At 39.4% G+C, this 14,257-nt stretch overlaps 1 protein-coding gene across 1 annotated transcript in view; it reads right to left on the reverse strand.

The window, feature by feature from the left end:
* Window positions 1-6,707: 6,707 nt before the first annotated feature.
* Wdr70 (WD repeat domain 70) overlaps window positions 6,708-14,257 on the reverse strand; it is a 226,461-nt gene continuing 218,911 nt past the window's right edge. Inside the window, exon 18 of the mRNA XM_027401331.2 lies at window positions 6,708-6,910. Within this exon, the coding sequence (XP_027257132.1) occupies window positions 6,823-6,910 (88 nt within the window). The 3' untranslated portion in view covers window positions 6,708-6,822. The remainder of the gene's footprint in view (window positions 6,911-14,257) is intronic.

The raw sequence follows: 14,257 nt of genomic DNA on the forward strand, positions 1-14,257 counted from the left end.
GGCTGAGAACATGTACTCCTCTCACAAAGGACCCGAGCTTGGTTTCCAGCACCCATGTAAAGCAGCTCACAACTTCCTATAACACCAACTACAAAGGATACAATGATTTTTTACTTCCAAGGGCCTTGCATTCATCTGTATGCATACCACCCTACAGGAACAGGTGCATACATGTTATCAATCATCATCATCATGTTTGTGGATTTTTGTGTGCATACACATCTGTGCACCCTGTTCTTGTCTGGTACCTGTAACCACAAAAAAGCATCAAATCCCTTAGAACTGGAGATACAGATGGTAGTGAGCCACCATGTTGGTGCCGGGAATCAAACCTGGGTCTTCTGCAAGAACAGCTAGTGTCCTTAACAGCTGAGCCTTCTCTCTAGTCTCCAAAATTAAATTTAAAAATTAAAATAATCACTCTGGATGCTGACTAGATGGATAAGACAATGACTATCACAGACAATAAGAGGGATCCTAGTTTATGTCCTGAATATGCTCACACAATCATGACAAAGCAAATGAACTTAAGTTCTAAACTCGTGTGAATTCTAAGATACCAACCATGCTACTTAAGACACCATGATTAATGTAATAAATAGAATTCCATCATTTGTTTATCTTCTACTGTGGTTGATAAACAGCAGAGATCTGAGGAGAGGCACCAGGTATCTGGTCAGGCACGCTCTGTCAGGCAGCTATGAGGAGAAAGTCCAGTTGTTGTCAGCCACCCACACTTCAAAGTGAATTATAAACAGTAAAACTATCAGTAATTATTCAGCAGTGAAGATTTGCTCATAGGGCCAATAATGCTTGGAATTAGGAAGCTAATTAGGGGCATGATGCTAGCTGTATATGCCCCAAGGATACAACCAACTGCAGAAGCTACAGAGACATGGGTAATCACTACCAGATAAATTAGTGGGGTTTGTGTGAGGTGGGGAGTGGACAGAGAAGGAGACATCAACTTTGTTGCCTCAATAGAAATGGGGAGATATCATTATCTCCTTGAGATATAATCTCCAAGCCAACCCAAGTCATGTCAATTATCCTACTCTCTAGAGCAAATAGTCCGGAAGATCAAGTAATCAGATTACATTGCCATAAGAAAAATTCTTATTGCATCACCTCAGAAGACTGAGAAAGAAGTACTAAACTGGTGACTGGGTATTCAAAATGTAAGAAGAATTACCCAAATTTGAAATTGTGTTAGTTGTGTGTTGCTATATAACAAGTTGCTTCAAAATTTAGTAGATTGAGAAAATTATTATCCAAGCCCACACTAAAGGATGGATGGAGGAGAGAATTTTGAATTCTGCTGTTAGACACTCAGCATCTTTTGTGGTTTTATTCTTTCTTTATTTTCAGAGTCTTTAGTGAAGTGAGGTGATACAAACCTCGTGCAGCTTCAACTGGATCCAAACATTTCCTCACATCTTGTTGCTAAGTGTACTTGTTTTCTAGAACTTGCTTAAAAACTTAGCACAGATGGAATGGCTTAAAACAAAAGAAATTCCCTTAGAGCTTATTCTCTCATAGCTCTGGAGGCCAGCAATCAGGAACCAAGGTGTGGGAAGGGAAATGCTTTCTCTTACAACTCCAGGAAGGAATCTTGTCTTGCCGCTTTGCCTCTTCCTAACTTGTGGTTGCCACAACTTTTGGCATTCCTTGACTTGTAGCTACATCATAATTTCCTTTGTTTCCCCAGGGTCATTTTCTGTTGTATGTGACTCTGTTTTCATATGGACACTAGCCATTGGATTTCAGACCTTCCTTAATCTAGTATGATCTCATTTTAATTTAATATCTGCAAAGACTCTTCCAAATAAAGTCACATTTTAAGGTTCTGGGTGGACATGGATTGCAGAACGACACTACCCAATGTACTATGCTAGCAGAATTGCCCATAACTATCTTCTTTCTTGTTAGTTGGGCATCCATTGACAAAGCACTATCTATCTAAGATTACAATGACTGTGTTGAGCAAAGATGAGACACTCTTCTTGAGCCTCTATGATTCCATCTTTGGTATCAGCTCCTAACAAAATAATTGTAGCATGCATAAAACACTTGAGACATGGAACCATTCAAATCAGCATTGTTTATGATGGCCAGTTTAAAAACAACCTATATTTGCAGTAACAGGGGAGTAGTTAAGTAGATGTTACACACGTATAATGGACTAAGAGGCTAATAAAACTAAGAGGCTAATAAAGTTTGTAGTTTTACAAATTTTATGTTTAATAAGTGAAAGATAAGTATTTTATTCCTATATCATTGTAATCAAGCTTTTAAGAAGTAGAAAAAAAAACTACATTCAAGAAAAATACTCAGAGCTAGGCAGTGGTGGTGCATGCTTTTAAACCCAGCACTTGGAAGGTAGAGGCAGGAGGATCTCTGTGAGTTCTAGCCTGGCCTACAAAGTAAGTTACAGGACAGCCAGGGCCACACAGAGAAACCCTGTCTCGAAAAACAAAAAAAAAAAAAAAAAAAAAAAAAAAAAAAAAAAAGCTGATTCATCTAACATTAGTGTTACTTGTATTTTAATGGTTGGTTGAGTAGTTAATCTGTAAAGCTGTTGTGGTTATATTTCTGTATCATAACTTCACAACTCAGCAGCTTCAACTGATAACAATCACTTACTTTGCTCATTAATTTACATCTTGGTCAGGAGTCTGTATAGGTTGTCTCATCTCTGCTCCATGTGACCACAACTCTGCTTTATAAGAAGGTAAAAGCCAGATGTGGTTGCTCACACCTCCCAGCACCAGTGAGGCAAGCGCAACAGGATTTTGAGTTTTGGGCCAGTCTGGATGTCTAACAAGATCCTGTCTCAAAGAGAGGGTTTGTTCAGATGGGGAGCTTGGTTGGAGTTTGGTGACCAGCATGCCTTTACTTCCAGTTTGGGTCCTTAGCTTTTCTCACATCATGGCTACCTTGCTGCTGGAATAGAGGTCCCAAGAGAAAGTACCAGCTTAACTTAGGTCATGATTTAATTGGTCAAATTGTGGTAGAAATGGGACGAATACCAAAGAATTGTGGCTGTGTTAAATATATCAGTATCACCAACTTTTCTCAGTATTTTTTTTTTCATTTTATTTGATGTGCATGGGACTTTTGCATGCATGGATGTCTGTATACCACTTGTGTGCCTCGTGTTCATGGAGAGCAGAAAAGAGCATTTGATCTCCTGGAGTTATAGATGGTTGTGAGCTTCCATGTGAGTGCTGGGAATAAAAAGCAGGTTGTCTGGTAGGGCAGCCAGTTTTCTTAACTGCTGAGTCATCTCTCCAGCCTTCCAGCCTCCTTTCCCAGTATTTTTTGTATGAGTATGATTGCAAATGGATACTTGGGAAGTACTTTAAAAATGGCTTTTAAGATCTTTTATTAAAATATAACTTAAAATTTCTGATAATTCAGAAATCTTAGAATAGCAAAATATGTAATCAAATGTTCTTTCCCAGGAAACACACACACACACACACACACACACACACACACACACACACACACACACACACACACACGCATGTGTATCCACTCCACTCACAATGCAGTATAAATGGAAGTTGATAGTAGGAAGTTTGTGAGCAATCATGAGGGCACAGGAGGAATAGACTGTGTTTAGGTGAGTCATGCTCAGGGAAGGGAATAGATTCCCATCCCTGCCCCGCCCCCCTGCAAAAAAAAAAAAGGGAATTCTCTAAGCTGACAGGGAAGGGAGGGAAAGTATAACACATGCAAAGACATTCACTCAGGTGCTGAAGATTGGGCACCTTCTATGTATTGGACCTCAGAAACGTGAGATCAGAAGTCTATACAAGAGACTTGGATGTCTATGCCACACAAGTGGATTAGAATTACTAACTCTAGAAGGTTCTTGGTAAAGGAATATGATGACAAATTATGGATCTGGATAGGTTTAGTTTAGATAGATTCTTGGTTTAACTCTTAAGTTAATCATGAATGATGGCTTACAGGACAAATTAAAACCAGAGAAGATGAGCCAGGCATTGGTAGTGCACGCCTTTAATCCCAGCACTTGGGAGGCAGAGGCAGGTGGATCTCTGTGAGTTCGAGGCCAGCCTGGTCTACAAGAGCTAGTTCCAGGACAACCTCCAAAGCCATAGAGAAACCCTGTTTCAAAAAACCAAAAACCAAAACAAAACAAGCAAAAAACAGAGATGAGTTGTGAAAGAGGCTCCTGAGTGTCGGCTGAAGGCTGAAAGAGGGCCTGACTTTCAGTAAGGGAGAAGGGCAAATGTAAGAGACTCACAGAGCATGGCAGAAATGGCACATAATTAATGAGGTAGGAATGGTGGGTTAGCATCATAATGACAGCTTCCATGATCTTCTTTAAGGAACTGGTAACACAGTCAATCACAGTAGAGGACATATAAGATTCAATGGTGGCAGGCAAGAGTTCTGATTGTCCACAGTGGTGACAAGACCACAGTCAAATGAACACCTTTTCATCCAGTTCTAAAGTCCTTCCCTCAACAAATTAAAAAACTTAAATCCTTATATGCCTGCCAAACTTGTATAGAAGTAATTCTCTATTCAGCTCTAGAGTAACACAGTTAATCTCAAAGACAGAAAGGCCTATGTGTGGACAACAGTGAGAAAATCATGCTTCTGCTTGTCTTTTTCGGCCCTTACACCAGAGCAGATGTTGCCAAGACTACTATGATCAAGCATTTATTCCTAACCCCAATTATTGATGTTTACAAAGTGGAGTCAGAAATAGGTTGATAACCGGTAGTTTATTGGGGAAAAGTACTCACACAAGGGTGCCAGTGACCAGGTTTGCACCTGAGCAGGATGGACCCATTAATGCTTCCTAGTCAGCTCAGCCAGGTGAAAGAGAGACCTCCCTCCTTCTTAAACCCTTGTTATGTAATTCTGACTACGCCCAAGCAGGCATGGTCAGCGGTACCTCTAATCAGGATTTCTCCCTACACCCAATCACCTTAGGCTGCATATTTCCATATGGTGTAATGTTTATGTTAGGTGTCGGGGTGGTGGTGATGATGGTGGTGGTGATGTATGTGGTAAAATTTTGGTAAACTTCATCCTGACTGCAATAAATTTATAAATTCTCAGCATGCAGAACAACACATTGGTCTGAAATTGATTTCAGGTACAGTGCATCTCAACAGGGATAGGAAATTGGACACATTTGTTAATTACTGGCTAGACCCTAGGTCTTCACACAGTCCTCCATGGGCTGTGACCTTGCATAGACTGACAAGAACCCCTTGTGTCTCATCAAACTGATTTAGTAACTGTACCTAAATCATGAGGTCTTTGTGGTAATCCAGCCATTTAATGCAAGAAAGCAAGGTTAGGACTTACCATATAAACCACACTCAGTCGACACTAGTTCTTTCTCGTATCACCTGTGACCTTATAAGCTTAAGTCACAAAGAGAAGGAGATGGGATGTAAGTGAGGGTGAAGCGACAAGAATGAAGTTTCTAAAGTTTTATTTATAGTATAGCTACCACCACCCCAGAAAGTGTAGCAATAAACGAGCTGGGCATGAGTTTGCTAAAATATATTTTTAAGGGATGGGAGTAAGATGAAATGTATAGAACTGAGACTTTTGGACATACTTTTGGTTTATAATCAATTTTATAATTACCTAATCCACTAGAACAAATAAGAACAGGAGGGTAAAACCCAAGTATTAAAACTCGATTGTCTAGTGGGGCTTACATGCAAAAATGACCCATGTGTACGGGGAATTAGCCAATAAAATTTTACTCTATTGACTCATCATTGCTTTGGACAAACTACGGACATTTGTTTTCATTCATAAATATAACTTTTTTTTTTTTCAGAGACAGGGTTTCTGTGTGTAGGCCTGGCTGTCCTGGAACTTGCTTTGTAGACAGGCTGGCCTCACACTCACAGAGAACTGCCTACTTCTGCCTCCTGAGTGTTGGGATTAAAGGTGTGTGCCACCACTGCCTGGCCACAACTTTTAGAATGATTCTTGATGTTTTTTATTTATATCACCCTTGTATTTTCAAAGCTCCCTTGTATTTCCTTCCTCATTGACTACTGACAAAAGTAACACAAAGTGATTACTGTTAATCATATTTGAGATTAGCAAATATTGAGTATAGATTTACTATATGCCAGGTATAGTGCCAAATGCTCTACATGGATATTTTATTTAACCCTCCTGACAAACCCATAGGGTAAGTACTAACACCCCAAGGCCAGAAGGGAGACCCAGAAAGTAAAGTGCCTGCAGTAGTCTGACTTCAAAGCATGCTCTCCCAGCATAAGCATCACAGACAGGCTCCAGTGGAACATAATCAGACACAAGCTTTCCTAGCTCAGCCACGCTTTGGTTTGAGCTCATCTAATTATTTACAGTCATGTAAACAACTGTTGTGACACTGTACAGAAATATTAAGCTTTCTTGATTCCCCATTTCCACACTATGTTCTAGATTAGCTCAAGATAGATAAATATTGTATGTTTTCCCCTCTAAGGTTCTGGGAATCTGCACAAGATCAGTAATTGTTAAAGCCTAAAATAACTAAAATACTTAGTAACCAGCTGAGTCTGTATACATATAGAACAGTCTAGTAGCCGTAGCTAAGAAAATATAAACACTGTGAACATCTATCAATCTTTGAACAATTCAATAACAGAAAGGACAAAATCTGTGTGTAAAAATGTATTTTTATTTCATAAGCATTGAGATTGAGAGAGAGAGAGAGAGAGAGAGAGAGAGAGAGAGAGAGAGAGAGAGAGAGAAACACTGCACTTCTCTTGCTCCATGCAAACAGCTCTTAAATGAGATTCTTCAAATTTTACGTTTTTTCCATTCGGGCTCATTCTTTGATTCTTCATCATCAGATTCCACTTGGGCAAACATGGTTTTGGGCTGAGTTCTAAAGCGAAAGTTAAAAAGAAGAAGAAACTGTGAGCCAGCATTTCTTGTATTAGGCGTTGACTCTTTCACTAAGCAGGAGCAAGCCTGGGGAACTGATTGCATTTCAATTATTAAACATAAATCATTAAATTTCAGGCAAAGAAAAGCATAGTGAAAATTTAATTATGTTCAGGAAGAGAGCCAAATATTCTTTTGAAGGTTTTCCCTCTGTGGCAGACACTGTCTGCTGGCCTTCCCTTAAATAAAACAAAAATGAATTGAATCCAGTGGACCCTCATTATCATAACCTCCCTCTACTGCCAACTGAGGCAAAGTGTGACCATTTGGAAGGACAGACTATGGGCCCACACAAGACCCTACATGATATTTACTTACACCTACCTGGGTTATTCTTTGTCTTATGTGGTACATGTGACTGTGGTACAAATGGGAGAACCTGAGTTAACAGTTTCTTATCTGGTAAGTTTAAAATAATAATAAACATGCAGTGACTTGTACCAGTGGAAAATTTTAAAGTAAAATAAATGAGCACCGATTGAGTCCCCTCTCCAGATCAATGAATGTAAGCACCAAGCATTGAGGACGCATCACTGAACACACTGGTAACACCACCATGGAGTATCTCTGCTAGACACCACACAAGTCATCATGCAATCTTTGTGAGAGGATCTTCTGTGCTTTGCAAGCATACCTAGCTTGATGACATTCCTCTTTCACCATTCCTTAAGAAAAAATTCCAAGAAAATATCAGAAGATTATAATGTACTACCCCTTAGTACTCAAGCTATGTGATCTGCACAACTACCCAGGTCCAAAGCTTTCTTCATGCCCACTCCACCTGGTTAAACTCCTTGTCACTTCAAGCACTGCTATGGCATCTAAAAATTCAAAAGGCAGCTGCAGACTTTCATAGGCCCCAGTTACTAGAAAGCAGGACCATGGGCTTTCCACTGTGCTGTAGCCAAGCAATTGGTGTCTGCTATATGTTACATTCTAGCAAAGATGCTGACCACCAGACAAATCTACAGAGGAACACATGTGCAAGCTTAAAAGAGCCTTTGAAATAGATACTTAACTTCTAGGGCTATCTGGCAATATTTCACAAGACACCAGCTTACCAGTGTCAACTGTGATGAGACTAAGTACTGAGATGCAGGTGGGATGCTTCTGCAGATAGAGTACTATAAATGAAATGGATGTGGCAGGTCCCAGGAAAAACACCTAGAGCTGTTTGACTGAAGGGGTTACTTTGACAAAGTCCACCTACTTCCAAAATCAGGTTGGTGACTAACCTGGCAAGGTCCAGAAAAACTGAAACTGTTTAACAGCAGGTGGAAAGAGTAATGCTGCAGAGGCAGGAGGCCACGTCCTTGTGGGATGGAGAGTGAAGTATTGGATTGAAGTATTGGTTACATAGGTATATGTGTTTGCCAAAACTTAAAATGGTTGTATTTAATACTTTATGTAAACTGTACCTCAATAAAGTTCATTAATGAACACAATCAAAACAAATGAGAAGGTTCAGACCAAGGGATGAGAGGGTGTATAACAACATGAAACTTGACACTGGAAGCTGAGAAGGTGGCTCCACGTGTAAAATTGCTTGCTGTGAAAACATGAGGATCTGAGTTCAAATCCTCAGCACCCATGTATAAGTTGGACATGGTTATACAGATGTTATAACCCAGTACTTGGCAAGTAAGGCATGATGGAGAGGGGGCAGGTACTGGAGTATAGCTGGTGATTGCTGGCTATAAGACAAGTTCCAGGTTCAGTCTGAGAATCTGTCTCAAGTAGTAAAGCAGAGAGTGACAGAACCGGATACCTGATATTGTCTAGTCTCCACATGTGTAGCTGCACACATTTCACACAGACACACCCACACAGATACATATACATTCACACACACACACACTCTCTCACACACACACACACACACACACTCACTCATACTCACACATACTCTCTCTCACACACACACATTTCACACAGACACACTCACACAGACATATACATTCACACACTCACACACACACTCTCTCACACACACACATTTCACAGAGACACACTCACACAGACACATATACATTCACACACACTCACACACATACCCCCCCCTCTCTCTCTCTCACTCACACACACACACACACACACACACACACACACACACACACACACGGCATTAAAGTAGGAGGGGTTTTTTGGGAGAAGGGCTCAGAGGGAGTGGGAGGAAGAACAGGGGATGAAGATAACCAAAATACATGACATACACATAAGACATTACCAAATAATAAATTAAAATAATTTAAAAGTATTTGTTAGATTCAACAAATGTATCAAATTTTCTATAAGAATTTTAAGTGCTTACTCTAAAGACATAAATTTCTCTCACTGGTTGGTGGGCCACAGTGGAAATATCTAAAAAAATCTCCATCCTGCTCCTGAGGTGTGGGGTGGGAGAGCAAAGAGAATACCAAGACTCTGCAACAAGGTGAAGACTGACTTTCCTTAACACAAAGGTGTAACTGTCTCCAACTACGGTGAGATATTTCTTTTCTGGAAAATTGTATGAAATGACTGAAGATGATAAAGTACAAAGTTTGGGGTTTTACTCTCAGGCCCATTCTTTAAGAAATAGCTTTTAGGGGCTAGAGAGATGGCTCAGTGGTTAAGAGTACTGGCTGCTCTTCCAGAGGACCTGGGTTCAATTCCCAGAATCCATATGGCAGCTCACAACTGTCTGTAACTCCTTTACGAGGTGTCTGATGCCCTCATACAGACAAGCATATGGGTGAAACACCAATGCACATAAAATAAAATAAGTATTTAAAAAGAAATAGCCTTATTCCTGAAAGGGAAGCATAGGGAAGGGATGGAAGTTGGGAGGTACAGCTCACAGAAGCAATACATGTTGCTCCCCCAAACAACATTCAAAAAGAACAGTTTAGAACCACTAATAAGAGCTCTTTGTTGTTTGCTAAATAAAGATGAGGATCTTTTAAGAAGATTCTTGAACTAGTTCATGGGACACCTATGACCTAACGAATACATTTTGCAGGAGCATAGCAAAACAACCGTGGCTTTCAACCTTGCAGCTTTCTCAAGAGCAATTCTTGCCTTTGAATTTACTTCCATAAGTTATTGTTTTGAAAAAGATTGTAACTCCACACATGAGAATGATCTTAGCAATTCAACTAAGGTCTATCTTGGGGCATTTTAAACAGGCTTTTTAGTCACTACTTGACCAAGACAATGAAGAACAGAGATGATTGGGCAATCTCAAACAAAGTTAAGAATAGAACGAGCAGATTGCTTCTCTAGGGAATGGCCTAATTTGCCCTTGGCACACCAAAGTACTATAAAAATAAATCAACAATGCCAAGAAAAAGTGATGTGACACATGCAAACAGACAAAGTATTAATGCATTTGAAAACAATTTAAAGCTGGTCTAGGAACTCCTGCTTTTGGAACCAGTAAGAAACAAACAGCAACAGCACATCCTTTAAGTCTGGTAAGTGAAGATTCCTTTCAGAGCTGCTTAGAGACACAGAATTGGTATACTGACCTTAGCACAGTCTCTACTGGGTACTTCTATGAGAAACAGTGTGACAAGCCAAGCCAAGTGGCTTGAATGAAAACACAGTAGCAATTCAGAGCTTCATACATACATTACACAAAAGTGCAAGAAAGACATGTTACCTCTTCAAGAGAGCATTCACATGGCCCACCATTCCTTATTTTCTATTTATGCTTATTTTTAAAATATTTATTTATCTTTCTCCTTTGTACATGGGTGTTATGCCTGTATGTGTATCTGTGCCTGGTGTCTGCAGAGGTCAGGAGAGGGCATTGAATCCCCAGGAACTGGGATTATAGATGGTCAAGAGCCAGCATGTTTAAGTGCTAGGAATTGAACCGAGGTCCTCAGAAAGAGCAACCAGTGCTTTTAACCTCTGAGCCGTCTTTCTAGCCCCTTATCTTCTAATTATTAATAGCCAGTTCCTTGAACTTAGTTTCATGACAGACTCATCTCCCTTTCCATCACCAAGAACCTCTAAAGGGAACAGCTTAAAATAAATGAAGGGAACAGTGAAAATCCTGTGGGTGTCAGCAGGTTCATGAAGACACCTTAAGTTTCAAAGGAGAACCTGTCTAGTATCTGCTTTATTGAAATCAGCATCATTGAAACCAGATCCATTCTTTTCTTGGATTCTAATGTTAACCCTTTTCATGTGTTAGCCTAAAACCTAAATGTACACAAGGCTGATGTGACACCTTCATCTTCCAGGTTGATTAACTCATTTGGGTAAGAGTTTTTCATCTGATTGAATTTGGTAACAGTTCATTGGATTATCAATGTCAGTATAATTGATTCTGCCAACCACTAATAAACTAATCAAAGGAGTGTTTTTGGTCTTGCTCTGTCACATTTCCAGTATATCCCGCATTTGCTACAAGCATATACGATTTCATGAAGCTAACACAGAAGCTTATGCAAATGTCTATCAAAGCTACACATTATAATTTGGTGACACTGTGGTAATTTTTCTTGGTTTTTAAAAAGTTAATCTGTATTGATTAACAAGATGACGCAGGTGTCACGTCAGCCTTGTGTACATTTAGGTTTTAGGCTAACACATGAAAAGGGTTAACATTAGAATCCAAGAAATTCTGTATTATTTATTTTTGAGTTTATAATATAATTACATTATTTCCCTTTCCCCCTTCAAACCCTCCCATATACCCTTGCTCTCTTTGAAATAATTTTCATTAGTTCCTATTACATGCATAAATATACATGTTTATGTTTATATATTCTATATATATATAACCTGTTCGGGCTTTATAATACTACTTTGTGTATTTTCAGGGCTAACCATTTGGTTTCAGATAACCAAATCCTCTTCTCTAGGGCAGACTATTTCTCCTGCTCCCAGGATCCTTAGTTGTTTGAAGTTCTTTGTGAGAGTTGAGAGTTTGTATACAAAGTAATGGGTTTCACTGACACATTTGCACACATAGGTGTCATTATACTTCATTCTTGTCCATCTTGTTCCATGTTCCTGTCCTCTTCTGGTTCTTCTCCCCTTTCTGGTTCTCCTTCCTGCTTTCATGTTACACTTATTCCATTACTCCCTTTGATAGTTTAAAAGAAATTCTTCAGATTTGTATATATTTGTATGACGTGAGTCATGGCAAGTGTGTGTTCCAACTAGATGACAGGACCCCATGGAAAGAGCTGTGATGAGCAAAGATTCCCACACCACAATCTTCTAATGAGCATTTATGGTACACTGTTTGTATGAGAGACTCCAGGTGTCAGGGGGACTGTCTTTTCTCTTCTGACTCAGCTCTAACCTGTGTCTCTGCAACTCCTTCTCTAACTAAAATCAGGGTGACATCATCATGTTTTCAGTGGCAATGGAAAGTCACATTCTCTTTAATTATGGGTGTGCTTCTGATATGACTCACACAAGAAGCAGAAAGTAAGCTCCTGGGCAATAGAAGAAATATAAGGGGAAATCACTTGGAATATTTAATCATGAGTATGTGAGTATAAACCACAAGCTTTTTTGGCTTGGGGCCCATTGTTTATTATGAAGGAAAACCTCAAAGCCAAAGCCAATTATAGCCATGACTCGACAATCTGACACACTTGTTAACCCTGTTAGGATGAATACAGCCTGGGTGAACTCTGACCCAGCCATCACAATTGCAGAATTATTAAGATTAAATAAAAGGCTTGACCAAAAGATTAAACTTGAAATGTCCCCTTCTGTCTGTGATGAGCTAATCGACAATTTTTTTTTTTCTTTTAAACACTGGGGTTGTGTACGAAGATCAGAAGCAATAAAATGCTTTTAGATAAAGAATTTTCTATTTTCTTCGGGAAATGAAGACATAACATTTTGGAAAATAAACACTTCTAGGACTCATAGACAGAGTGTAGTGCTCTATGCTTGAGAGTCCAGAGAATATGAGAGTAGAAAAAGGACAAGTTTGAAATGTGGGCACAGAATAAAAAAATGAAAAGGTGGGGGAGGGGGGCACAAACAGAAGAACTCTGTAAAACAAACAAACAAACAAACAAACAAACCAGAGACAGGTCTGGTCTCACGAAAGTCCTCTCTAACTTCTCATTTATATGTTTCTAAGTATATGCCCAAGTGGGCATGGATGCAGATAAGGGAAACAGCCTTAGTAAGGCAAGAGCTGCACTTACCAGGCAGCAGTAGAGCTGAAAGTACATTCAGGACTTGGGATTCTCAGTCTAGGGTTCCCTCTGCTAAGCCATGCTGGCTCACACAAATATCATCTCAACATCCCAGTGGCTACTATTAGCTGTACCACGAGGAGAGATGATCCTCAGCACTCAGAAACCATAAGCCTATCATGAAGGCAGACCATCTATACTCAATCCCAGTTCTGCCACCTGATACCTGTGGGGCACTAGTCAAGTTATATGTTTCCGTCTCCTCATTTACAAAGCAGGAACAATAACACTGCTTACCTTAATGAGTTAGGAGGATTATATGATAAAACATACTGAGCTTCTTTAAAAAGTCTGTCACAGTGTTAGTACAATGAAAGTGCCATCAGTGTTACATAACTTACATTAGATACTGGAACTCTTCATACAATTGACATCTTTTCAAAAGTTCTATTATAATATATTGAGTAAAATAATTCATATGTTAAATACAATATTGCAACATGCTATATTTTCAAATCCTAGGGAGAATTCTTTCTCTATGGAAATGATTCACTCATGAGTTTTATAACTGAAGCTGTCTAGTCCATAAGTGTTAACTTTCTTAAGGAGGAATAATTTATGATTCCAAATCATTGATTTTGTATTATTTTGGAGCATTAGCATACAAACTCATCACTTTCGGCACTTCTTAAAATGTAGATTCTCGGTTGGAATCCCACAGAGTCCATTAGTCTGGAATAGACCTGGAAATTCACATTTCACTCCTCTCTCCAATAACCCCTCCTGACTGCCTAGGAGGCAGACAGTTTATAAAGCCAGCCTAAAAAATACTGTCTTCTACACAGGCACATAGTGGACAGTGACAATCAGCACATAAATATAACTCAGGGGGAAGAAAACATACTTTTCCTTCTGTGGGTTTGTCTCTTCCTGACGCAAGTCACATATAAACCTTTCCTTGCTCACAATGACTGCTTTAAATATGTCTTATGAACTCAAAATAACTTTAAATGGATTCTTTATAGGTGGGAATGAAATCTTAGTACATATACAACACACATATCCACACATCTTGTGAAGTTAAATTGACTGAACCAGCAATAATGGCAGCTTATCTGGCAAGAAGGGCA

The sequence above is a fragment of the Cricetulus griseus genome, chromosome 2, assembly GCF_003668045.3.
Source record: "Cricetulus griseus strain 17A/GY chromosome 2, alternate assembly CriGri-PICRH-1.0, whole genome shotgun sequence".
In the NCBI taxonomy this organism is placed as follows: Eukaryota; Metazoa; Chordata; class Mammalia; order Rodentia; family Cricetidae; genus Cricetulus; species Cricetulus griseus.